The 26953-nt window shown below is 37.2% G+C and overlaps 2 protein-coding genes across 4 annotated transcripts; one reads left to right on the top strand and one right to left on the bottom strand.

The window, feature by feature from the left end:
• Positions 1 to 623: 623 nt before the first annotated feature.
• Positions 624 to 23471, top strand: LOC108604121 (DNA replication licensing factor REC). The gene is made up of 2 exons (XM_017993407.1): positions 624 to 2888; positions 23024 to 23471. The coding sequence occupies exons 1-2, from the start codon at positions 643 to 645 to the stop codon at positions 23391 to 23393; spliced, it is 2616 nt and encodes an 871-aa protein (XP_017848896.1). The 5' UTR covers positions 624 to 642; the 3' UTR covers positions 23394 to 23471.
• Positions 14326 to 23026, bottom strand: LOC108604123 (nose resistant to fluoxetine protein 6). 3 transcript variants are annotated; one of them, XM_017993411.1, is made up of 8 exons: positions 21531 to 21901; positions 18846 to 19141; positions 18113 to 18290; positions 16847 to 17562; positions 15715 to 15896; positions 15311 to 15651; positions 14671 to 14813; positions 14326 to 14588 (listed from the first exon to the last, which is right to left on the bottom strand). In XM_017993411.1, the coding sequence occupies exons 1-8, from the start codon at positions 21598 to 21600 to the stop codon at positions 14484 to 14486; spliced, it is 2031 nt and encodes a 676-aa protein (XP_017848900.1). In that variant the 5' UTR covers positions 21601 to 21901; the 3' UTR covers positions 14326 to 14483. The 3 variants fall into 3 exon arrangements, with proteins under 3 accessions (XP_017848900.1, XP_017848901.1, XP_017848899.1); XM_017993412.1 differs by lacking the exon at positions 21531 to 21901 and adding an exon at positions 22998 to 23026 and having other exon boundaries at positions 14327 to 14588; positions 15715 to 15908; XM_017993410.1 differs by having other exon boundaries at positions 14327 to 14588; positions 15715 to 15908.
• Positions 23472 to 26953: the final 3482 nt, after the last annotated feature.

Genomic DNA, 26953 nt, shown 5'->3' with positions numbered 1-26953 from the left:
GGCAAGAGGGAAATCTACTGTTTGACTGGTACTTAACATAACAGTGTCTGACATATATGCAGTGATTTATGTGTGATACGTGACTTATTGAACGTGATGTAATATGGAAATGTAATACTATTTTTTACCAAGATCACCACAGCACTACTTTGTGTTTTAGCTTTGCAGTTGTCTGTCTACTTGACGTGCATCTGGTCGCTCGCGAAGGTACAGGTTAGAAACCACTTGTGATAACACTTTTTTCGAACCTCTTGTTTTGCACTATGTTCGCGGAACACATAAAATTATTTCTATGTCTCAATTGCGGCACTATATTGCTTATAGTTATCGTAGTATTGGTTTGTATGCACAGTGTTTTTAAGAGTGAGTGCACTATTGCCGCTCTCTGTTGCTGATTAATAATATATTTACTTTGTAGGGCCTATCACCCCTCATTCCGCCTGTTATATACATTTGCCCAACTTCATGATACCTTTTCCATTTTTTATAAAATATCAAAGCGTATAAAAATAAGAATGCACTCATAACTGATAGTTTCCGGCCCTGATATTTAGATATTTCACCAAAATGAAGAAAAATCGATATAATATTGATATATTTTTGACAGCCCTAATAAATTTCAAATTAAAAAAGGAAATTAAAATGAATACGCCATTTAATGCACGGGGCTGCTCCCGATCGGTGCATGGACGATCACGTGTGGTTGGTGGATACCGCCCACGCTATTATTTCCGTCGTAATGGTCTTGTCATTCCTGTAGGCGCCAATGGCAACAATCGAGGACGACAAGAGCAAACTCAAAACCCAAGAGGAAGGAAATCTTTAGGTTGCAATTTTTCTCGCCGAGTAACACGGAAGCATGCAGGTTCTTTAAACTGTAGCTTTTTACTTCCGGAAAACTATGCTATGCCAGAGGATGGTGTGCAGGTCCCCTGTATAAAGCTAGACAATCCTAAATCCTACCCTGGCTGGCGCCTTTATTTTATACACGATCCGCACACAGCAAATAGTGAACTTGAAAAGCGCATTCTTGCCGCCCAGGCGCACTATCAACGCAATCCTCTAAAATATGACATAGATAGCATACGAAATAGCAAAGCCGTGCCAATCATAGTGGGTAACATCATCCACGACGACCAACTGACAACGGAGTGGCCCACGCTTCAACAAAATATGTGCGAACAACCGCTGCGCACCATGGCCATCCTAGGACTTGCCATGCACACCGTTATCTGTAACTATCGATTAGACGCTGCAAACACAATGCTAACCACTACCACAGAGGACTACTATAAGGAGCATCCTAATCCCATACCTAAGCTCTATGTGCGTCCAGTCCAATTTGTTCCTGTTGAACTCATCAGCCAAATCAGCACAGCTCTCGTCGACACCATGATTGCAGTACGAGGTATCGTTAGAGACGCAAGCGACCCCATTTATCTGAATTGGCATGCCTTTCGCTGTACGCGCTGCCAAACAGAGCAGTCGTTGCGACAGCGTGGACAATATTTGCCCCGTCCCTATCACTGCCTGAATCAGCAATGCGCTGCTAAAGACAACTTTCTGGCACTGCGAAAATCAACATACACACGAGTCTCGGTGCGACAGATTATACGCCTGGAGGAGTCTACCCTATCATCGCTTACAAACTATGAGAGTAAGGATACAGGAGAAATAGATATTGAATTACGGCAGGAGTTAGTCGATACCGCACACATCGGTCAGGAGATCATTGTTACAGGTGTTTTGAAAATGCGTACACTTAACGCTGGGACTATCCAACCTACACCCACATCATTTGCAGCCGGTTACGGATATGGAGCTGGCGATTTGCAAGTGTATTTGCTTGCATGCAGTATTCAGTACACGCGTGACGTGCAACGACAATTCAATAAATGTGATTTGGAGGCCTTCGCCTTGATCAACGCAGAGCCGAACTGCTTTAAGCTGTTCGTGCACTCACTGGCACCAGAAGTGCACGGACATGAGCTGCCCAAAGCCGCTTGTCTGCTTTCATTGCTGACAGCTGGTCCTTCTGGTGGCGTCCATATGCTGCTGGTTGGCGATCCAGGCATTGGCAAATCAATGGTACTCCAGAGCTGTGCCCAAATTAGTGAACGCTCTGTTCTAATTAACGGAAAGTGCGCAAGTCTAGCGTATAATCAGCTGGGCGTGGCATTTAGTGGGCGGAACAAGCAGGTCATGGAGGCGGGAGGATTGATGTTAGCTGGCAGCACAGGGCACTGTTTAATTGATGGCGTGGACAAGTTGGCATCAAAGCAGAGTCTGCTACTGCAGAGCATGCAGGCGGGTCAGCTAGGTATGTTCCTTCCCGGCACCTACGCCTGCCTGGACACGCACACCTCGATTATTGGCTGCGCAAATCCACAGCGCGGTCGGTACGAGCAGTCACGCTATTTATTACAGAATATACGCCTATCAGCCGCATTGCTGAAAGAGTTTCATCTGATATACGTACTTCTGGATAATCCTTCCACCTCGCGGGATATATCGCTGACGCAGCATGTTCATGCACTTCATGCAGGATCCAAGAAGCGGGCGCATATCGCCGCTCGCTATGCGCTCAAGCCAAAGTCGTGTAAATCTATGTACGACGGCAGCTTTTACAATGGATCCGGAACGACAGAATATGATGAATACAGTGTTCTGCAAGAAGATTATGATTTGGACAAGCGCTTAGAGCTTAAACCAGAAGAAATTGCTGATTTGGATCTATTGCCCCCCAAACTAATGAAGAAATTTATCGGCTACGCTCGACAAAACGTATATCCCCTTCTTAACGAAGCATCCATGAACACAATTAAGCGACACTTTTTGGAGATATGCAACAATGACTTGAAGAACGAGCATCGTCAGATTGGGATGGGGTGAGTAGTGATGCTTGATCTAAAAATGGGTGTGATGTTTCAATGTGTTAAACATCACCGTGTAGGATAAGATTTACACCAATTTTATGTATTTTATCATAGCAACCAGTTCCGATTCGGAAACAGCCCCTAGGGAAATGAATTGAATTTTCGGCTCAATAAAAGTGGCTTGCAAGAGTGGTAAAAGTTAATTTTTTTAAATGATTTCATAATTAAATTGAGCGATAATAAAATAAAATATAGTAATATAGTAAAATATAATATATATTATATATATACAAAATCCTAAAATATAGTGACGTGAACCAAAAAGTGTCAAATTTCATATTCGTCATAACTGCCACATGTCAAATGGCAACATCCCTCGATGATCCGTACGTTGTTAGCCTGACTTTTTCATTAGTTCTTTGTGCACTGCAACTGTGTGTAAGAGAACTCAGTATTGGTTTGAGTGAGTCGTATTGTTTGGTGTTAACTTCTCCGTTTATGTAAAATCTCTCTTCATGTAAAATCTCTTTTACATATGTAATGTATTTGTGATGTATGTTTTCTTAGCATCTGCAGTGAGATTATTGGTGGACTCTGGTTTTTGATGTCACTAATTGTTGTACTGTCGAGGTTCCTTGATATTGATGTATAGATCTCGTCCCCAATTTGGATGTTGGAGTTTCAAACTGAATAAGGTAGTTTCCCTTATATACCTTTTTTCTGCTTGAAATTTATTAGTTTATTGTTATTACAAATAGTCTTACAACCGGGAAAACTAAATTTTTTATTTAAATTAATTATATTACACTATTACAAAAGTCAATTTTTCTCTCACTAAAAATTACTTTTACGAACAGCTAGCGATAAAAATATGCAGTTTTAACTTGAATTCTAGGAAAATTATTTAATACGTTTGATGTTTAATATTTCATGAATGTTGAAAAGTTGAAAAGCTATCAAAATTTCCAAAAACCACAGAAATGAATAATTTTCGAAATTTCCAAAATTCGCTGGATGTTGAAAAGCTCAAAAGTTATTTCAAACTCCAAAAATTAACGAAGGGTCAAAAGCTTATCGAAATCAACAAAAAGGCAAAAGTTATCGAACAATTACAATTATGAAATTTTTCAAACTCATTTATAATGTAAAGCAGGGGCGTCCAAACGCTGCATAGGGAAGAGCAAAACACCAATACACTAATAAGAAAACACTAACTGAAGTAAAGATGCCGTTAACTCAATTTTATTTCATACACTGAAAAGAAATTAGGCATCACCTACCTGTCCAAAGCTTGCGCAGACAATGACAATTTCGTATGTCCAGTGCAAGCTGTTTTCATTTTTTTTAAGTGCACACATTTCGTCAAAGCAACAACAAAGTTCGCAAATAATTTTTCGACACAACAACAAACATATGAAAGTATTGTTGCCACGCTCGCCCAGTCGAGACAAGGCCTTCTGCACAGCTGCACTCTCGATTTCGTTTAATCTTTGTTTTATCATTTTCGCACTCTCAATTCAATTAGATTAAATCCTTATTAGATTAAATCCTTATTATGGCCTTAGCCTGTTGCTAAGGGCATTTTATAATCGTAAAAAGTTCTTCGCATAAGCAAAGACTACTCGAGTCTTATTGGACTTAGCTACAGTCTAATTCGAAACAATAGTTAATAGTTTAACACAGCCCAAGTCGGGGCTGTTAGTTTAATTATAATTACAATAAATTCGGCCAAGAAGGCATACATAAACTAAGAAAGTAAAATCGTTTCAATTCGTAAAAACATAAATAGCTACTTAAAAAGCTCAGTGGCTCAACAAAGGGTTTTTGGATTTGGTTTTTATATTTCTTTTTTTTATATTAATTTTTATTTAATCATCTTTTGTTGAGACTAACAATAAATTAACAAATCTTAAAATTAAACATAATTTAAGGATTTATAGTTTCTATCGCTCAGTGTGTGCTCTTGATATTGTAGAGTCCTGCTGCTATGAAATGGTCTTCTAGTTGAAGAGCTGTATGAACTCCCCTGCAGATACGAGGGTAAGAATAAGACTTATTCTTATTGATGTGGCTTGTAGAGATGGTGCCCTACAGCCCCACAGTATGCCACCGGGATGGTATTTAGCGAAGAATGTGTATCCTCTTAAATTTAAGTTTTATTGGTTTGTAAGATGTGTTTCTGAGAGAAGCAGAATGTCGATTTTTTTCGAGCAGGAATTAATATAACTATGTACATACGATACACATTAAATTTTACATAGTTATTCTTATGAAAGATACGAACTCCTTAAGGCTTTGCTGTTAGGTTAAAGAAGAGAACAAAACGTTGCTGCTCCATGGTCTGATAGTGTTTTGGCGTGTTTAGTGACTGGTTTTGAGTGCGATGTTCCTATTCTTGTTGAAAATATTGAAGACTGCTTTAGCGTTAAATTCTTATCTTGTTTATCCGACTTCATTTGAACTCTTGAGAATATTACCCCATTCAAGACGTATTATGTGAAAGATTATTTTGTTTAAAAAAGCACTGGAGCTTTTCTTCTGTATATATATTCTGCTATGCAGGCTGCGCTGGAACTTATGATTATAAGTAGTTTAGTTATTCTGTCATAGTCTCTGTTAAACTAAATTTAATTAAATTACTATCATGAACTGCTCGCCATTCACACTATTAAAATGCATATTTAATATCACAATTACAAACACAAAGTAGTCGAACAGCTGTCAAGTTGTACTGTGCAACACTTTTTCGTCTACACCTTACAAAATGTGGCAAACAATCTATTTTACAACGATACAACACTTCGTGAACACCCTAATTGCTTTCTGCTAGTATTTTTAATCGTTTTATTTTCATTTTATTATTCTCGTTGATTTCGAGAAAATCATTCTTAGCATTGAGTTGCATAGTGTACCGTGAAAATAAATAAATAGTATTAAAAATTTGTCTTTACAGTTTAACAAGAATATAAAAGTATGGTGTGTTATTTGGAGCTTTAGGGCGTCAATGAATAATTTTGTAGAAGAGGATGATAAGTAACAGCTTTTTGGGGTAGTAGAGGTTTCTGATCCCTAAGCTTCGGTGCGACAAACCAGTTTGCTCAAATATGTAGCGTGGCCTAAGTTTCTTGGCTCCTTCATAGCGAGGAGTCGAGGTAGGTCACCATTGAGCATTCTGTCTGTTAATGCTTCTTCTTAGGCTTGACAGTACCAAAGAGTATACAATAGTATACGATAAATTGTACACTCTTTCATAGTAGTCAGCAATAGAGACCCGGGCCTTGGTGCAATTTTTATCAGCGCTATATTGATACCTTCTCTAACTCCTCACATAGGATATATATATATCCATATCTTTATATAATCTGGTCACCGCCATGAAGGGAGTAAAGGCTCGTTGCGGATTGTCCCGTCTTAAGACGGTTACCACTTGCAGCATCAAAGCTCATTGCCTCAGATAATTCGTCCTGTATTGTTCGTTATTATACATTATTAAAATAGCGAAAAATAGTTACATTTTTTCCATTTCTTTTTTTTCTTGTAATTAAATTGTTTTAAGAGCAGTGGCTGATAACGGTAAAGCTGTCTGCATGAAATATGTATGTGTATGTATGTTTTGGGGGAAGACAAATGAGAAAGCCTTTCAATGTAAATTTTCATATGTCTTTTTTATGTTTTCCAACATGCTAGAGTTTGTACAATTGAGGCTTAGCGAATAGGGTATTAATGCCATTAATGAAAAAATAACAAGCATCAAGCTAGCCGCCGCTATTTGTTGCCTACGTTATAGCTGATAATCCGTTGTTGTGGAAGAAAAGCCTTTTTATGTTTTGTAGAAGCAGAGCATCAACACAAGTGTTTTGCAATCAACATAACAATCAATTTGACAAATAATATGTTAAACAAAAAGGCAAACACAATATGGAATGAAATTAGATGAAAATGTTATTTGGAACTTCAAAAGCAGTCTTTTTTCTGAATATGCCAGAGCTCGCAAGAAGTGGTCCCTTTTTGCAAAAAGTCCCAAAAAGAACTGTTGCTCGCAGACACAATTGAAAACGGGATCAAAAAGACACTTCACCCCTGTTTTTACTCAGCGTGCTCTTTGCTCAATCAGTGAGAGTTTCTTGTCGCTCTCTATATGTACGCGCTCACTCGAGACACTTTAAATCGGTGAGAGTGCGCATGTGCGCATGTATGTATATGTTGCGCGCTTGCATTAGTATAAAAAATTATATAATTTTTTTCGCATAACTGTTTCGCGGTCAGCGCGGCTGCAGTACAGACCCTATATGCGCGTTTTTTTCAATACTTTTTCACATAATTCATGCGTTCCTGATTGTATCTTCCTCCGTCCAGCGTACCATTTCTATCTCTATCACCCTTTTACGCTTTGCCTATCATGAAATAAAGAAACAACAAAGCACTAATAAAGCAACAACAGAAAAGACACTTTGTGCTTGAACGCAAATCGTTTTTGCTCACTTGCCGAGGCTCAGTTAAAGAGCGCCGAGCAAAAATATCCATTTCAAACTGTTGTCGCAAGAGCGCTTCGTGTGTTCGCTCACCGATCAACATAAAACAGAAAACATGAGTGAAATCAGTTTGAAGTTCTGTTCAGAGAGTGACGAGTCTGTAACACATATTTCTGTTATTTAATGAGGCAGACAGATTGTGAAATTTTGGTTGAGCATATTTTGGGAGCTCTGGAATATGCAGTCCTTTTATTTTACTCCTTTTCCATCGCAACAAAAGTGTTCTAGTGAATGTTTTTTACATTACCCAATATTTCATATAAGTTGAAATGTAAGGAATGTTTTACCATGTCTTTAGTTAACTTAATTAATAATTTTATTGCCAAAATCTGACAAGCTTTTGTAATCTGCCAAACTTTTCTGTTTATTAAGGGTTCGCCTCCGTTGACAGCTCCCTCTCCATGTGTGCTTGCAAAAAAATCCATTCTATTGAGAAACATTCAACATGTCTTATATAATCCGAATATATATATTAGAAAACGACAAGGGTTTTATTTAAATATATCAATTTTATTTCCGCATTCTGCAGTTAGTTTGTTCAGTTTACAAGTATTTTTCGAAGTGATGCAGTTTAATAGTATATATAATGCCGTCAACGGGCCGGTTACAAGCAGTAAAATGCCAGAGCAGGTTGTCCGTCTCAGATCAGTTCAACTTGTTAGCTGCGACGATCGAATGTAAGTGTAAGTAGAGAATTATAGGCTCGGCCCCATAATTCTTAGCGATAGAAGATTAGTGATAGCGAGAAGAATGCACAAAGAGAGCGCGAGCTTTACTAGTGCAGTGCCAAATGCACGCACAAAGAAGAGAGCTCGTAAGTACAAGCGCAAGCGGAGAACGCCTGAATACAAGCGCAAATAAGAGAGCGCTTGAGTTTTTTCAGCACGAGCTTACACCAGATCAGCTGTTAGTAGCTGAGGAGTTAAATTGATTGGCCTTGCATGACCAAACATACTCCCCCCGTTGAAAGGCACGGCTTTCTACCTCATCAGTTGAAGTAGGCGCATTTGCAAGTCCTCTGAATCGTCGTATAAGCCATAGTGAAGTGGACTACGCATGCCGGGTAGCACTTCTGGGTGTCTTCGATAGTGTGCGAAGTTTTACAAAGTTGTTAAAGCGTGAAAAGATCAGACGCACCTCATTGCATAGGAGCTGCTGTTTGTTGTCTAGTTGGTCTAGAAGAAGCTGAGGCGTAAAACTCAAGGACAGATTGTTCAGGATATAAAAGCAGTTTAGCTGCATCATGCAGGCGACGGATAAGAATGTGAGCAGCTCCAGTTGCATTGGAACTGCGGCACGCGCAATGCGACACGCCCAACAGCGTGGCCCTGCCTTTGTCTCAACCTCATCATCGGAGCTGTCCAGCCGCGCAGCATCGCCAGTGGGATCCTCGTTTGGATCATGGCCAGCACAAGTGGCGACAATGCTCTGCATCTGCTCCACCACTTGCTGCTCCTGTTCCTTCTTCAGCGGCTTTCGCTTCGATACGGATTTGCGCCCACTGCGACGCTTGCTTGGTGAGGGTGGCGGTGTGGACCTTGCTGCTGCCTTACGTCCGGCTGCTTTGCCACAAGCACCATTCGCCAGCTTGCCGACTACCCGCACTCGCATGACGGTAGACCGAGTAACACTAGCAAAACACGGCAGTGCTGCCCACGCTGCTGCCTTGCGTACACGTGCTGTCGTGTGATTGTACCGCTGCTGCTCGGTATGCAGCAGCTGATAGCTTGCGGAGCCGCTCTGTTGCCTATGCAATCTTTGCACGCCTCTGCCGTGCTTGATCATTCTGTTGTTTGTTATGACTAAGCTGTTTGCTGCACCTACTACGCACAGACACCGCTAGCTGCACCGACTGGTGCTTCGTTGCGCGAGTGTTGCACGTCAGACTTGGTGCTGAGGTTCCACCTAGCTACGCGATGAAATGCACTGTGCGATATACGACCAGTATGAGTGAGGACTTGGGCCTAAAATAAAGTCGTCCTGACTATCAATCCGAGTGGAGCTAGAAATCCGTACTAGCATTTCACAATCGGGGGAGTAAATGCTTTTGGTCATGCCAAGGCTCGCAATCTATATAAGACTCTTGCCTTGCCAACAGGCGACTCATAGCACGATAGATTAATAGGTCTGGAGATAGCACGTTTGAAGCCACAGGGCGCCCAGAGAAAGAAACTACAATACGCGCGCTCGCCAGTGAGCTACTGCGCTTAGGATAATTCTAGGCTGCTGCGTTGCCAGCGCTGCGCTGTCACCTTAACTGTAGTTGATCCTTATCTAGAGTTCTTGGGACTTTGGATTCAACATCACCTGAGGACAGATCCTATGCTCGCGCGCCTGTCCTTCGGTATTTAGCCGGACAACTAGCTCGAGCGCAGAAGCAATCTGTAGTGCAGTATGAAGGACAATAATCGAAGATCCGCTTAGCCGTGGATTAGTATTGTCTAAACAGTAGTCCGACCATACTGTCGCTCGAAACGGCCTCCCTAGCCGATAAAAGCGATTGGTAGTGTAGGCACACGGCATACCAAGCGATTGGTATTGCCATACTTAAGTTGGAGCTGACACGAAGTCCCTGCACGTAAGCACGAACGAATATATAAAATCGCTGCTGGAAGCCTCTAGATCAGTGGCGACGGAGTTGACTTCGCTCTTGATTCACGTCGTCGAGTATTACTTCAATATAGGAGCCATCGCATACCTACATTCCGTGATATAGCTATTGAAATTCTTATATGTTCTCAACTTAAATTTCAGCGTGCACCGTTAAGTCGACCGAGGCCATTAGAGCACTTCAGAATATGTCATGCTGAATCAATTTTGAGAATCAAAGAACTATATAGAATTTTTTACTACGAAAATGAATTTTGCTTTTCAGAATTTAGATAGCGAACCCCCTGTTACATCGGTCCGCACTCAAAGCATATATTTAGTATATGTGTCGCGCACAACAAATGTTTGTTTAATTAAGTTTATATTAAACACAGATGCAAAAACGTTGTGTGTTTAAGTTGCTTTATATTGAACACAGCTGATTATTCAGCAGAGGTTTTAGATGCACTGGTGTTGATATAAATAAAGAGCGCGGCGCGAAGGTGAGAAGAACATGTATGTTAGTTACATGAACAAGAATGTAACTGGCAAACTATACCAAATAGTTATAATTGAGTTCAAAGCACTTTAGCGAACCACTGTAAAGCAATATGCTCTACGAACGATAAGAGAACGCAAATAACGCAAGTAAGGGTATAAAATACACAACCACTAAGTTAATTATTCCTTATTGTTTATTATTAATTTAACAATCACCGTCGGGGAATTTTTTTCTGAGATTCTCTCTGACTACGACTCTCCTCCTCATTCTCTTATGTCTTGCCAGCTTTACGTGATATGACCGTCCAATCGTCGTCGTTACCCTCTTTCATGATGGCCTCCCGTTTGACACGCCCCTGGATTATGCCCGACGGCGCATTCATCAGGCATGCGCATTTCTTCCAGGCCTTCTCCAGTCGCTCCTCATTTATATCGCGGCGCTGATGGCTTCCAGACCAACTGGCTTGGCCTTCTGTCGATATACCTCCACCAAATGTTGAGCTAACGACCTTGTCGCTAGCTGTAATGTTGCTAATCGCGACTTAACGCCCGAATATATATATTAGAAAACGACGAGGGTTTTATTTAAATATATGTATATAGTTTTATTGCTGCCTTCTGCAGGTTTAGTTTTAGTTCAGGTTTACAAGTATTTTTCGAGTGTATGCACGTACATATATATATGCGGCACGGCATACAGAGCAGGGTCTGTCCGTTTCGAAGATCGAAGTTAAAGTTCAACTTGTTAGTTGCGACGATCGAATGTAAATGTAAGTAGAGAATTATAGGCTCGGCCTCATAATTCTTAGCGATAGATAAAGCGATAGAAGATTAGTGATATCGAGAAGAACGCTCAAAGAGAGCGCGAGCTTTACTAGTGCAGTGCCAAATGCACACACGAAGAAGAGAGCGCGTAAGTAGAAGTGCAAGCGGAGAGCGCGTGAATACAAGCGCAAATAAGAGAGCGCTTGAGCTTTTTCAGCGCCAAAGTGCGAGCTTACACCAGATCAGATGTTAGTAGCTGGGGAGTCAAATTGATTGACCTTGCATGACCAAACAATCAGTTAGGGTTAAACTAAATGCGGTTTCCATCAGAGCAAATATATAGTATGATTTTGTTATTTCAGATAATAGTTTCATGAAAAACAAGTGGTCAAATTAAAATTGGGCGCAATCAACGTTAATATACACTTTGACTAGGCATCGCAGCAAACATACACATGCACTCACAAACACATACATACATGCAAACAGCCAACGCGTCCAAGCTTGTTTTCGCTGTAGCGTCAGCGACGACGTCGCCTGCGTCGGCATCGACGTTTGTATAGCGCGTCTGCACTAAGTATGCTTAGTGGCGTCAGCAAGCGCACTCCGTTGTCTATATTGAAAATTGAAATGTTAATAATTCCTAAGTTATTTTTCCGATCGTTCTGAAACTTTCGACATCGGTCAAAAACATGACAAAGCGTATTTGTGATTTATTTTAGACTTTTAAATATTTTGTAATTGCCTAATATTGTGAGTGTAATTTTTTTTTCAATTTGCGGGGAGATGGGAAGAAATAAGCCGCGTGATATTTTTCGCACCAAAATCGCAAGTGTGTTCACACCAGAGAACGGCAAGAGTGCACACACCACGCAAAACACAATTGCCACAATTGCCGTTCTCTGGTTCACACCACCGCGAATTTATTCGCTGTTTTTTTATTCACATGTGATGATTTTTAATAAATATTTTTCAATAAAAGTGAATGATTATAAGTTAAAAACTGCTTCTCGTAATTTATTATTATAATTGTATTGTATTAAAAGCCAACATATACTAATTTAACATGTAAACAAGGCAAAAATTCAACACATGCATCACATGTGACGTCATCGCCGTTTGGCGGCAAGCGGAAAAAAACGCTGCACATTCGCCGTCGAAACAAATTCGCTCCGCTTTGGTGTGTATACGTTCATAAGACGCAATGTAATTTCATATTCGCGGCGCTGCCGCTGCGATTTATTCGCTCTGGTGTGTGAGATGCTCTAAGTTGCACTTTGTATCCTTAAAATACTTTTCTTGAGTTCTATTCAAAAAAAAAATATAGAATTATAATTAAGATAATTTCATTTCTACTATATTTATGATATCAGAAAATGTTTCAGTGGTATGCCAAAGAAATTGCTTTTCAATAAAAATCCAAAATTTACATACATTGCAAACTCACATTTTGTGTGTCACTTTATTAAATTGACCGCCGTGGCCGCATTTAAAAAGAAAGTGGACTTGGCTACTGTTTTCTTATTGTTCTGTTATTGTTTTGCGCAGCTTATTTCACAATTTGTTTAGTGAAACTTCAAGAACCTTTTATTTCTTATTTTTGTTTTTGGCATTCTCCACATTTTTTAAAGCAGGGGCGTCCAAGCCCTATGCTCAGTGTGCTCATTTGTTTTTGTAATTGCTCTTCAGTATAGGAAGAGCAAATGCGTGTATATATACGCGCTCTTTCCATAAGCCAATGCAAATTTACACAAACAATTTTTCGATTTTTTTGTCTCGCCTGTGCGAGCAAAGCGACAACACTTTCATGTGTTTGTTGTTGCCTTGTCTAGACTGCGCGAGCGTGGCAACAACACTTTCATGTGTTTGTTGTTGTGTCGAAAATTTTTTGCGAACTTTGTTGTTGCTTTGACGAAATGCGTGCACTTAAAAAAAATTAAAACAGCTTGCACTGGACATACGAAATTATCATTGTCTGCGCATACTTTGGACAAGTAAGTGATAACTCATTTATTTTCAGTGTTTGAAATAAAATTGAGTTAACGGCATCTTTACTTGTGTTAGTGTTTTCGAATTAGTGTATTGGTGATTTGCTCTTCCCTATGCAAGCGTTTGGACGCCCCTGTTTTAAAGCCTTGTCAATCGTTTGTTTTTTTTTATTTTATTTTGGCTACTCTTGCGCTTTTTCTGCATTTCGTAGTTTCTTGATTTTTATTCGACTATCTCTTTACGCTGCGCTGATTGCTTCTTTTCTCTTCTATTCATATGTTTTTTATTCTTCTTTTTCGATTTTTGCCTACTAATACACGTTCTTTCCTTGTAATTTTATTTATTGTTTTGCAATTTGATTTCATTATCTTTTAGCTTTTCTCTCCCGCGCTTCTCTTTATTTTTATTGCTCATTTAAATTTTAAAAACAAATGTATTAAAAGTACACAAAATTGATCTCACAATGCATTTGACAAACTTATTAAAATCTCAATTTCTTATTATAATTTGAAAAACTTTAGTTTACTTAAATTGTGTATAAATTCTGAATTCGTAACCAAAATCTAATCAACTTCCTGCTCGACGCAGCAAATAAAAATATTTACTGTAATCGGTAATTGCATTGCTCCTTTTGCATAGTTCTAATATTCTTTGAATAGGATAGTATAGGAAGGAAGATATCAACTAATATTGTCTCTCGTTAAGAAAAATAATTAAAGCAAAACTTGTTCGGCTTTACGAGCGAAAATTTCAAAATATGTTATGAATAATTGTATAATGTTATAATTACTATGTAAAAGTCTTTTAGCCTTTTACTTTATTTTTCTGCCATGGTTGACTCTTCTGTGAAATGCTCTTATGCCGAAAAAGAAATGTATCTTTAAAGCTGTGGTTTCTTGATTATAAGTGTCTCTACCTTTTTATACAAGTTTCTGAAATATAGATGTTCGTAGAAACTTGCACACAGACTACATATATAGACTGGCTATATAAACTCAGCTCGTAGTTCTTATCAAAAATATACACTTTTTATGGGGACTGTCTGTAACGCATTTCATTTTATTAAATTATAAAACCCTCTGTATTTTTCTTTATACCGGGAATAAATTTGTCAACCCTCACTTTACAAGGTATGTAGTAAGATATATTTATGTTTTTATTCTTTATTAAGCTCAGTTCGAGCTTTACACAAATTACTATTCGGTTATTGAGTTCAGTGGCTTAAGCTTGTTTAGCGCATCAGCTTTAGGCACGATGATAATGGTAACTCCACGAAAATAGCCAAAAGGAACGAGCTTAGGTACGAGACGCATAGAACATAAAAAAAAAATGCAGACTGAAAAATATAAAGATAATAAATAAAACATCATAATGATAAAAAATTTCTTACATTTTTTCTTTTGCTTATTTATGCTTACCATTGTACCGGCGCTGACAAAAATTGGTTCTCGAACTGTCGCTAATACCATACGTGCTACCAGCAGGTGTAACAAAAAGGCGCCATACGTGAGGCGACCCAAAATGCGGAATATAGGTAAACAGGCGAATTTTCGTAGAACCCCTAAAAACATAATTTAAAATATTCAAGCACAAATACAAATAACACCCCATTTCTGATAACAACACTATTAATAATTTAAATATTGCTTTATCAGGTAATAAAGCCATATAATAAAAAGTTAAAGTTAAAGTTGTTAATATAGTACTGGTCGGCATATATATTTTGTCATAAAATTTTGCCTGTGTCTTTTAAGTAAAATTTTAAAATTTTGTATTTTTATCTGTAAACATTCAAAGATATATGGATAAAGTTAGTTATGTAAGATCACTAAGCATAGTATGCCTTGTGGTATAATATTAATCCATAGAAAATTCAAAATGCCATTAGTACGGCGGCATAAGTATTTTTTCATAAATTAAATTGAATTATACCTCTTTGTGAATCAAGAAGTGAAGATTTTTTAAAATATCAGACATAAATGGATTAAACACTCCCTATATATTAAAATGCCCAACTCTTAAAATATAAAATATTTAATAGATATTGTCCACACTTACATCCCACCTTGCCGGCCATACCCACTACAAATATTGCCAGACCAAATGCCCATAAATTACGTTGAGCGCCAGCATAGATGGCACCCCAAATAATTGGAATATTAGTGAAATAATGCTGATATATAGGATGTGCCGTGAATAACCAGATTACGCCAGCTGGAATCAAAGCAAACCAAAGAACTTGGAAGCTATACAGATTATGAAGCTTGTACTGTTTCATGGTGATTTGATTGTATATAAGAGCCGCCAAGACGCCATAGAAATATGCACCGAAGTTCATATAAAATGACGTATAGAATTTAGTAAATTGACGATCCTCTATAAACGAGTTCTTTTGTGTTCTGTCGAATAGGGATATAATTACAGTCTTATGACGAGCTCAGGACTCTTTAATTGTATCTTACTGTGGTGTGGGCAGAAATATGGGATAGTAATCCAGTGTATAAGTTAGCACGGCTGGCAGAGCCATAAAGATGATCGAAGTCACAACATATATAAACTTGCTCCAGCGTCCAAACCGATGACTACACATGAGTAGCGCCAGACTCAATACAAATGATTGAGTATCTGCTGCTAGATACCAGCCCTGAAGTAAGCACTGTGAATTAGAATCCGATCATATTTAATAGACTTGAGTTGATACATAGCCGTGAATACAATAGTGAATAAATCAACTGGTATTCAATTCTTGAAATTACAGCTTTTTAATGCATTAATTTTATTTTGCAATCTGAATGTGATTACGCTCAGAGTGCATTTTTAACGAATAATTAGATTTGAGGTAATTGCCTTCGTAAAAAACATTTTGTCTTTTTGAATTCATTCTGAATGCCTTTTTGACTTACACTAGTCGGCATATATATTTTGTCATACTTTAAAATTAAATTTACTCATAATTTGAGCTAACTTTATGGACATATTGGTATCAATGGAAAGGTCTTAAAAATCCCTTTTTAATGATACAAAATTTATCTTAACCCATTAAGTACCCATTAAAAAATTGTATCTTTTGTAAAATGCAGGTTCTTGAAATTTTTTTCTACACATTAAAAAAAAATATTGGGATGCAAAAAGTGCCCCTATCTATATTAATAGTGACTACGGAAAAGTTTTTTCAAAAATCTTATTGCTTAATTTTTTATGATTTTGTATGAGAAGAAGGAAAAATTAGTCACTTCTCTCATACAAAATAATAATTTACAAAAAATCATATAAAAATATAAGCAATAAGATTTTTAAGGCTAACTTGAAGGTTGAAGGTTGGGCTAAGCAAGCAATGTTTTAAATACGGATTGCTAGCTTAAACTAAATTTCAAAATGGAAAAAATTGATAAAAAAATGGTTCACGTTTTCCCTTATATCTTCCGAAATATTGCGAATTCCACAACCAAATCTTTTTGTGAACATTCTTAATTAAATTTAAAGAAGGCACTCTAAGCGTAGTTCAAATTCGGATTGAAAACAAAACAAAAAATGCTCTAAACAATCAGTAAGTTCAATATGAAGTCAATTCCAAAATTGAGATGCTATACTCACTCTTTCATTGGTGCCCACAATGTTGTTAATGAAGAGCATATTGGCCCACCAGTTCTTGCGGCAAGCCAGCTGCTCCCGTTCGTAAATGTGCCGCCAGAGGGGACCGCCTGTATTCTTGAAATAAACACCGCTTAAAAGTATTACGATGCCATACGGTACTGCTAGACGTATGTATCGGAAAATATTAAACTTTACAAAGACGCTAACGTATTTGGTAACGCCCCAACGCTCAGTATGATTCTTGGACGAAGCATCGTCACGTACTACAGCCAACCAATTAATGGTGAGAAGTAGACCGCTGATTACAAAGAACGTAACAGTTACAAGCGAGCCAGAGATAAGAAGCGTTCCTGCAGGAGTGTGCAGAAGACGTTCTGGATCCTGCGGATTGCTTATAGCGCCCTCATAAATTACCCAATTCGTGTGCGCAAATATTACCAAGAACATAGCAAAGAACTTCAAGCAGTCGAGGAAACGCAAGTCACGTCCAATTTTGCCATTTGGCTTCTGAGTGAGGCGATACCAATTCCTTGCCAATGAGCATGTGATCAATATCCTTACACCGAAACCACGAGGCGTGGTCTTGTAGTGAACGTAATTATTCAACGATCTATCTTGACAACGAATGTTCAAAACTAAATCGACAAGACTGCTTACGGTGGCCAAGGAGATCAGTACACACAGCACCACGTAAAAGGTCAAGTTCCAAGCATCATCTGAAAGGGAGTTAACCGTTTTAACTTGTTAAAAATTAATTATTAATTAACACATACACACACACACACATGGAGAGAGAGAGAGAGAGAGATTATTAATAAGTATTAATTATTATTAATAATTACTAATAATTATTATTAATAATTAATTAATAATTACTAATAATTAATTAATAATAATTAATAATTACTAATAATTAATTAATAATAATTAATTATTATTAATAATTATTAATAATACTCATATTTGAAAAATTACTCCGACAAGAAAAAAATAACTAAAGAAATGATCCATGTGCAAGTAGTAGTAATTAGTAACAAACTCAATCGTTATTGAGTGATCAAAAATTGCAAAAAAATATCGATAATCTTGAAAAGGTAGAAAAAACGTCTTTTGTATGTGATCATGCATAAAATATAATTATAAATAAAATAAATTTAATTAAAGTGGCGCACATTTCAGAGTATCTATGGTAGTATCAGTGCTGCAACAATAGTCTAAAAGTTTTTACATAAATTATGAATATTTTTTAACTGCATCAAAACGAACCTTTTAGTAGCATGGCCTTGCCAGGGATATCTCTTTTATCGCAATACTCAATCACACTTTTAGCCTGCAGGTCATAGCCTCTTTGATGCAGTCGCCAGTTGAGACAGATGTTGCTCAGGTTATTGTAGCGGGCCCGGTTGGCTGCCTCGGCATCAAATAGATTCAGGTATACATTTACCTATAGTGCTCAAATACAAAATGCATGCATGAATTTCGACTTATGTATGTGGAAATTGCAATCAAATTTAATATATGTCTGAATTTACACAAAGTCTTTACCTTGATCAGACTGCATTTCTACGCTCCAAATTAAGATCAACCATGTTTATCTTTTGTTTGTTGGGATCTCTAAATTGTTATTGACTTTGCATATTAATTAACACTTCTTTGTGTAACACACCAATGTAAAATGAATTTTTATGCTCTAGGTTATAACAACAACAATAACTGAATGCAGTCTTAGCAACAATATTTAATATCAGTCCACCAATATCGCTAAGCTTTTCGAATATGCCGCTGAGAGGCATTAAAATACAATTTGCAAATATGTTACTAAACTGTGTTACATTACATTAAAATTTCAAATTTAAGTTTATTATATTTATTTAAAAAATGTTTCATTACACGCTCACGAATTATAGATGTAAATTCTAGCTTGGTGTAAATAGAACCCTTTTTTTAATATCAGTTCCTAAGAGAATGTAGGAAAGTAGAGATTATGTATGATACTTACGACGACATTGTCCGTTAGGTTGCCTCCCTGAAATTTTCGCAGAGAATTTACATCCAATTTGGCTAACTCCGACTGACAGTTATGCATGCACAGTCCAAAGTAGAGCTGCCGATGGTCAAAGTGGTGTTTATTATATATAGATACTTTTTCGATGGCCTGCCAAACAGCTGATGTTCTATTGGGCTGCACCTCGGACCGAACAAAGCAGTAGGTGGCCGCATCCACATTCACTTTCTGCAAGCAACGGTCGTAGTTGTCGAAATGGAAAAGCGGCGGCATCTCATAGTATTGCGCCACTGCATAAATAAATACAAATGTATAAATGTACATGTAAGAATGTGTGATTATAATGGAGAATGAGTCAGAGCTTGCAGCGCCGTGAAACTAGTTTTGTTGTAATAAATTGTTATTTAAGAATAATTAGAAGCTTCATATCTAGAAACTGAAGTGACAGATGTCTTGTTTATGTTTCCCTTTAAATTTATGTTGTCAATGCTCAGTCCGAAAGATTTTGACAGCACACTTTAATGACAACTGCCCCTTAAACTTGAACTTTAAATCGGAAGTAAACTAAAGAAACCAATGAAATTAAATTAGCTTTCAACCTGTTATACTAAGAAAACTAAAATAGAAAGCTAAAGTGCCTAAACCTTTTAACAAATAAAGCTGCTTTGTTTGTTATTTGCAAGGCTGAAATAATATTAAACCAAGTTACTCGCTTCCTACTTTAAGTAGTATTTGCCTAGAGAGTTGAACTTTTGGTTCTTTCGACGTCATTGCCTAATGCAAAGTTGTTGCTTTATACATTGTTAAGTTGTCTACAAGACGAAATATTATGTACTACCACTAACTCATCTAACTAACTAATCTCATTAAATCAATTGTTTTTACTGTTAAACAGAAATAGCTTTCGAAATTCTATTAATCCGATAAATACTTTTTTCAAAGGGCTTTTTAAAAAAACGGGTTTATGTCAGATTTATATTCGTTTTGACATTGATCATTGTTTGTGTAATACTTTATTTTTTTTATACACTTTGACATTTTTGTAAAAAATGGAAAAGTCTGATATTTTTGAAGTTGCCAAATGTATGTTAACAGTAATGAGAGGAGGCTGTTTGGCACCCTCTATAAAGAATATATATTTCTTGATCAGCTCGACGAGTCTGTGTACGTATAGTCCATGTCATCTGTCGTCCGTTCTGTATGAGTTGCCGTGCTCTCTCTCAGTAACTATAAGCTAGAGCTAAACAAATGTTGGTATTTTAGGGCTCCTTATCAGACACTACGCTTTTTTTATTTCTTTTTATTTTCCCCCCTCACCCGCAAATCGAAAAGAAAAAACAGACGATATATAAGGCTCAGTTACAAAAATCTTTAAAATCGAATATTAAATCATCTAAATTTTTGCGTTACCAATGTCTTTGACCGACACGGATAACAAACTTGGACTATTTACATTTCAATTTTCAATATATGTAGGGGTTGCACGTGCTGACCGCGCAACTATACGTCGATTTGCACGACGCAACGGCGCCGTCGCTGTAACGCTACAGCGAACGAGCTAGTTGACGCGTCCGCTAGTTTTGTGTTTTGTGCTTTGATGTGTTGCTATTGTAGTGTAGTTTTGCTGCGATTATGCCCAGTCAAAGTGTATTTAAAAGTTGGTGGCGCCCAACTTAAACCTGTCCACTTGTTTATTTTTCTTTTTGTGGGGTAGTATTAAAATATTTTAAGATTTATATTTATTTATTATCAAAAACAAACAAATATTTTATATTTTAAATATATATTTTATAGTTAGAATAGTTGTGAAGAAATACACATTTTTAATTATCATTCGTATATTTGAAAGATATATAATGTATTTACCTTGAAAACTAATTATAGACCTGTTGTAAAATTTATTTCTGTATTAAGGACGGCAAAATCCATAGAGAATAATATCAGCAGCTCTGATGCAAAATGGTTGTAAGCCGTAAGCCAGAATAATTTATTTAAGCCATTTAAATGCTAAAATATTATTTTTGATTTTCTTAGAATTAAAATATTCCAGAATCTGATTTATTTTTGAATATACAGGGTGCTCCCATTATGTTTTGTCCAATCGAGTACACGAGATAGCTGAGTGTATATACCATAATATGCGAAACCATTTGTTCTTACGCAAATAACGTAAGTGCTATCGTTTTTGAGTTATTGAAGATTAAAAATAATGATTGGATGCACTTTCAAAAAAATACAATCTAAAAATTGCGACGAATTTCGATTAGCAAAATTTTTGTTTACTTTCAAAATGTTTTGAGTATGACGCAATTTTTAATGAAATTTTTGAAAATAAATAAATAAATCATGAATTTATTGAAAGTGCATGCAAAAGTGCATTATTTTTAAACTCAGATATCTGGAGAACGGTACCAACTAAGTTATTCGCGAAATTTGTAGCCTGAATTCGATGTAACAAAAGCTAATGGGACATGTATGTATGTACATATATGCACATACTTTTTGTTTTTAATTTTAAGAAGCTGCCGAGAATCTGTCGAATCACAATAACTGCAAGTTGTATATTCTAAGAAATTGCGTATAAATTTATTATTGAATTTGCTTAGAAAATTGTAATAATTTAAATGCGAAAAGTAAGGCGTGTAACGAAACCTAAAAGTCCTCAAATTGTGTACTCACTGTTTAACTCGAAGCACTGGGTGACAGTCAGGAGGGCGCCCAACGCAAGGACTACGTATTCACGCCACATGGTTACAATCACAGCTACAATGCACTCAAACTACAACTGCTACTCCTGATGAGTTATGATAATATTTATTTTTATCTTATCTAATTTTTTCAACGTTTTTTAAGCTTGCACTTTCGAAACAAAAAAAATTTCGGTGCCGGACAAATAGTTGCAGCAACCCAAGCTAAGCATTGAACAAAAGCCGGTTCAATGCTTTTATATTGGGAAATTGCGCTTTGCTTCCGATTGCTTTCAATACGTCCCCCGCTTATGCTCGAACCGAAGCGAACCCGTAGTTCGCTGCACTTCAATCAGACCGTGCACGCCAACGTTCAAACTGAGAATGAAAATAAATATTGAGAAATGAAAATAAAGATGCGTTTGTTGCCACAGGTCGCTACGCCATGAGTACAGGTTGGATAGCAGTAAGGCTAACTAACCGGTCATATAGTCAAGTAGCCCCTATTTCGAATGACAAGTCCAACACAAGCTTAAAACTCAGCTGCAACGATGATCATTAATGATGCTTACGCATTTACATGTAGTTTTCAAGTCGAAACTAAACACAAAAGCGCCTACATAAAATTGATTATTATTAAAGGGAAGTGGGCCCTTTTATTAACGATATTAAATGTATAACATTTTGTAACCATGATACGACCATGTTAGAAGGGCCATATAAAGTGCATATAAGCCCCATAAATGCGTTCGAGACACATTTGTGTCAACTATTTAGTTGTCCTTGAAATTGTTGATTCCGTTAGCCAAACAACAAATAACTACTAGATCGCATCATGCTATTTATAACACTCCACATATATTAGGGATGCTAATTCCCTAGTTCCATATTTTTTTGAAGATATGCTTAAATTTTCATAGCAATTAAGCTTTTGGTTTTGAGGTTATTGATTTTGGCTTAATATTGTTTTTCACTTGTTTCTTTTGGCGAGAAAATATATGTGGAAGTCAAAAAGTGTTTTGGCATTAAGGCGTATTATTATTATTATCTTCTCATGGTAAATTACAAATCTTAAACTGGTATAATGAATTGAAAAGTTCGTAGTAGCTGAATTTCCTGGACGGCGGAATACAGTAGTCCCCAAAAAAAACATCACCACTGCCATTTGGCAGAAGTTGTGGGAGTGTTTTTAATATGCCGTGTTTTACGCTTGAGGTAAAAATATACTAGATAGTGGGAAACAAATCGAACGAAACTTCATAATTTTCTTAAAACAGAATTTGAAAGTTAGAAAGCCTTGAATTGAATAAATCGCCTTGGCTAAAAACAACGTCGATGAATAAAATGTAGTATTGAAATAAAACGTCTGTTTATATAATATGTTAGTACTGGGACTTAGGACAAAGTTATATATTTTACTCAAGAAACAAATTTGTCTAAAATAATTTACTTCTCTAACCTTTTTGTTTATCCACTACCATTCAGGCAGCTTCTCGGCTTGATTGCACTATCGAAGTCACGTGCACGTCTGGATTTGTCCAATATAGTGACGCCTCTACACGTGCGTGATGTCATCGCATTGCTGGCTGCAAGCATCGCTCAGACAAGTCTTGGCATTGATAAAGATGAAGCGTCCAGTATCTTGGCCAAAAGATCACATCTCCAGAGGTTCGTACACATGACACAGTTGCGATCGGCTGCCTTGGGACGATGCGTGTTTGATCTCGACGAACTTGAAGAAATTGCCACGCAAGCAGGAATCATTTCTGGATTTTCTATGCTTGTGCAAACAGCCAACATGGGCGGGCATTTGCTCAAGAAAGGACCAAACTTGTACGAAGTAGTAACCGAATAACACTCATCTTTGTATAAATCTTTTTTTTTACTTCGTTCACATAGATTGTAAGATATGTGTGAAGTACATTTTAAGAACGTCTACACATCTACACACAAAATAATTTTATTGGGAGCTGTTAAGCTTCTTCCTCAGGTTTTATTTATATTTTTGTTGGTTTGGGTCGGTCAGGCTTTCCTAATGGGAGAGGCCGTGTATTGGCCTGTATTTGCTGTTTAAGTAAGTAGGGCAGGTTGATAGGATACGTGGAAAAGGGGCTCCTATGGTTTGTGTTTGCTTTCTGTGAGCTAGTGAGCTCGTGCAAACACCGCGTGGAGTCCACAAACTGGACCAGATTTTCCCATCTTAACACTGCAAGATTGCCCAGCTCCTCGTAAAATGGTGGACAGTCAAAAAAGAGGTGTGGATGCTCTCTATTTCTTCAATGTTATCGCATCGACTAAAGTCCTGGCGAGGTCCACCAAATCGTTGTACCATAATGCCGATATAGCAGTGTGCCGTTAAGATGACTGTCAGCGTCTTTACCCTATTCTTGTTAAAGAATATTGACCAAAGAGCCTGAGAGACCGCGAAGCTCATACAGTTGCCCATTGACAAAACTATGAATACGGGATGCTAGAGTTAAGATAAAGAAAAATTATCGCTGAAAACTTTTATACACACTTTGACTGTGGTTGGTCGACTAGGAAACGCAGCAAAATAGCTAACGCCTCATAGAATGTTTTCGCGTGGTTTCTCTGGTTCTTATAGTCTCTGAGTTCTCGTTACTCATAGAGACAGTCAGTCGGACATGGCGATATCGACTCAGTTTATCTAACTGATCACGAATATATATACTTGGGGTCAACCACGTCAAACATTGGCACAACTTCATGATACCCTTTTAAACTTTTTATAAATAATTTTAATTTTAATTTGTACCCACCAGTTCTTATTTTATTTTCTATGGGAATTATTCTTCGAATTTTCTTGATTGATTTTTTAATCCACACAAATCATTCCACCCTAATATATGTCGGGTTAACACTGTCGTCATACATAATGGAGTAGTTTAATCACGATTAAAGATTGCGCCCGGCGAATAGACTTGAGTGCACTGCTGCTAACTTAAGAGTGAGTGTTCTTGCCGCAAACACCTCACATGCTACCTTGCAGTTTCTGTCAAAGACCTCTCACCGTCTCTGTCTCTCGCAGTGACTCAAGCATACACGCACGACAATCGTATTGTGCGTAACTCTCTCAAACTTCCGTTCGAAACAATTTTGGCCTGGCGAATAAACGACAAAGCGTACTACAATGTACGACGAGATTATGAAAAGCACGTGTGAATTATTTAGTAAATAAATAAGCAATAAAAATGTACATTGAAAATTAATTAAATGTAATTTTGTATTAACACGGATATGTCTATAATGTAATTTTGATTAATGGCGGAGTGTGAATCGCAGTTTATACACACTTATTAATATATCTTTTGATATATACATATTTATTTATATTATTAAACACAATTTGTATTAGCTATTTATATTATATTAGCATGATGATAGTGAATATGAATATATATGAATAGTATATCTTTACACATTAGTTTGCTGACCTTTGGTCATGCAAGACCAACAAATCTAACGCCTCAGATACGAACAGCTGATTTAGCTTAATCTCGCATCTTGGCTTTGCACAGCGCTGAAGAAGCTCACGCGCTCTCTTATTTGCTTTCACCCTTTGTACAGCGCTACATACGTTTAGCACTCTCTATGCACTTGCCTTCTGCACAGCTGCACTCGCTCTCAAAGAAGAACAACATTGATTTCGTATATTCGGGCGTTTATTTCGCGATTTGCAATAATACAGCTAGCGACAAGTCGCTAGCGCAACAGCTTTAATGTGTTTGGCGTGAGTGCGTTTCTTATCTTCGTCAAATGATAAATGCTGGGAAGTTTTAATTCCGTTAAGGGTTTTATGTTATCTCCGAAAGAAAGGCATATAAAAAACGAATTATGCAAGATTTAGCATATTTTAAAATGAAATAGCTTGAAAAATACTTGAAATGCATATAGCTTAAAATCTGGCATATTTTAATTGGCAGGCGCTGACTTTTTTTTTGTACTTTTACTAATTGTAATTTCGTAATTTCATGAATTTCGACTTTATAAATGACTGTTTTTTTTTTTTACTTTTACTCGTAATTTTATAATTGCATGAATTTCAACCGTGCGTCCTTTTTGTTTTTTTTTGTTTGTTTATTTAAATTTTCTTATGTTCGAATAATGTTGAGCATCAATTCACGGCCGGTTACGAGAACAACTAAAGCTTGTTCGTTACGAAGTCGAAATAAAGTCCTCGTTAGTTGTGACGATCGAAGTAAGTGTATAGTAGAGAATTAAGGCTCGGCCTCATAATTTTAGCGTAAAAAGCGATAGAAGATAATGATAGCGAGAAAAGCCAAAGAGAGGCGAGCTACTAGTGAGTGCAAATGCACGCAAAAGAAGAAGCGGGAATAACAGCGCAAGCGAAGGCGCGTGAATACAGTAATAGAAGGCTTGAGCTTTTTCAGCGAAAGTGGACTTACACCAGATCAACTTTAGTAGCTTGAGCAGTCAAATTGATTAGCCTTGCGAGGTGACTCAAACAAATAATTCGGCCCTTAAGTTGGACAATGTTTAATTATTCATTATTTCAGAGTTACTTATGTAGTTAATTATAATATGATAGATATATGAATGTGTTGAATATTAATATGTGTGACTAACTTATTATCTTCTAAAAATTGACAATATCTAACAGTGTATATTAAGTGGTGCCCCACTTTATTCACTTGTTTTTATACCTTTAACATTTTTGCAAAAATGAAAAAGGGTATCCAAGATGTGCAAATGTATGTAAAGGAGAGGAGTCGTGGCAGACCCATAAGTATAATTATTTGATCAGCTCGACGAGTGAGTCGATATAGCAATGTCGTCTGTATGAAGTACGTGTTCCCAGCAGCTATAAGAGCTAGAGCACCAAACTTGGTATGTAGGTGTGCTTCTATATCGAGGACACTACGCTTTTATTTTAATTTTTTTATTTCTCAGCCATTTATTTAAAAAAAAAACAATTTATAAGCAGCACAAAAATCTTTAAAATATCTGAATAAATCACAAAGATTGGCCTAGTATGTTTTCGACGATTGTGGAACGATGAATAATAATGGATTATTACATATATTTCATAAGACAGCGGGTTGCAAGTGCTGACGCGCCATACAACGTCGCTGCCGACGCGGGGCGGCGTCGCTGCTAACGCTACACGAAACGAACTGTGACGTTAGCTGTTTTGTGTGATGTGTTTGGTGAGTGCATGGGTGTGTTTGCTTCGGATGCCCTAGTCAAAGTGTATTTAAAAGTTGGTGGCGCCCAACCTTAATTTGTCCACTTGTTTTTGTTTATTTTGGTTTTCAGTTTCATTAAATTAATATAACACAACGGTAACATATGTATGTACAGACATTTAAAATTCTGTTCTTGTATGTATGTATATCACCACTAAGCCTACATGCATGCTTAGTGATATCACCC

This window comes from Drosophila busckii, chromosome 2R (genome assembly GCF_011750605.1).
Source record: "Drosophila busckii strain San Diego stock center, stock number 13000-0081.31 chromosome 2R, ASM1175060v1, whole genome shotgun sequence".
In the NCBI taxonomy this organism is placed as follows: Eukaryota; Metazoa; Arthropoda; class Insecta; order Diptera; family Drosophilidae; genus Drosophila; species Drosophila busckii.
This window is presented reverse-complemented; position numbering and strand designations above follow the sequence as displayed.

What these genes read in the sequence shown, in the direction of transcription:
- LOC108604121 (XM_017993407.1), top strand. Translation starts at nt 643, where the DNA reads ATGAATACGCCATTTAATGCACGGGGCTGCTCCCGATCGGTGCATGGA. An exon ending in CATCGTCAGATTGGGATGGG is followed by an intron (nt 2,889 to 23,023) that starts GTGAGTAGTGAT and finishes ACTACCATTCAG; the next exon opens with GCAGCTTCTCGGCTTGATTG.
- LOC108604123 (XM_017993410.1), bottom strand. Translation starts at nt 21,600, where the DNA reads ATGTGGCGTGAATACGTAGTCCTTGCGTTGGGCGCCCTCCTGACTGTC. An exon ending in ATATTTCTGCCCACACCACA is followed by an intron (nt 15,652 to 15,714) that starts GTAAGATACAAT and finishes CCTATTCGACAG; the next exon opens with AACACAAAAGAACTCGTTTA. An exon ending in TATGGCCGGCAAGGTGGGAT is followed by an intron (nt 14,814 to 15,310) that starts GTAAGTGTGGAC and finishes TTATGTTTTTAG; the next exon opens with GGGTTCTACGAAAATTCGCC.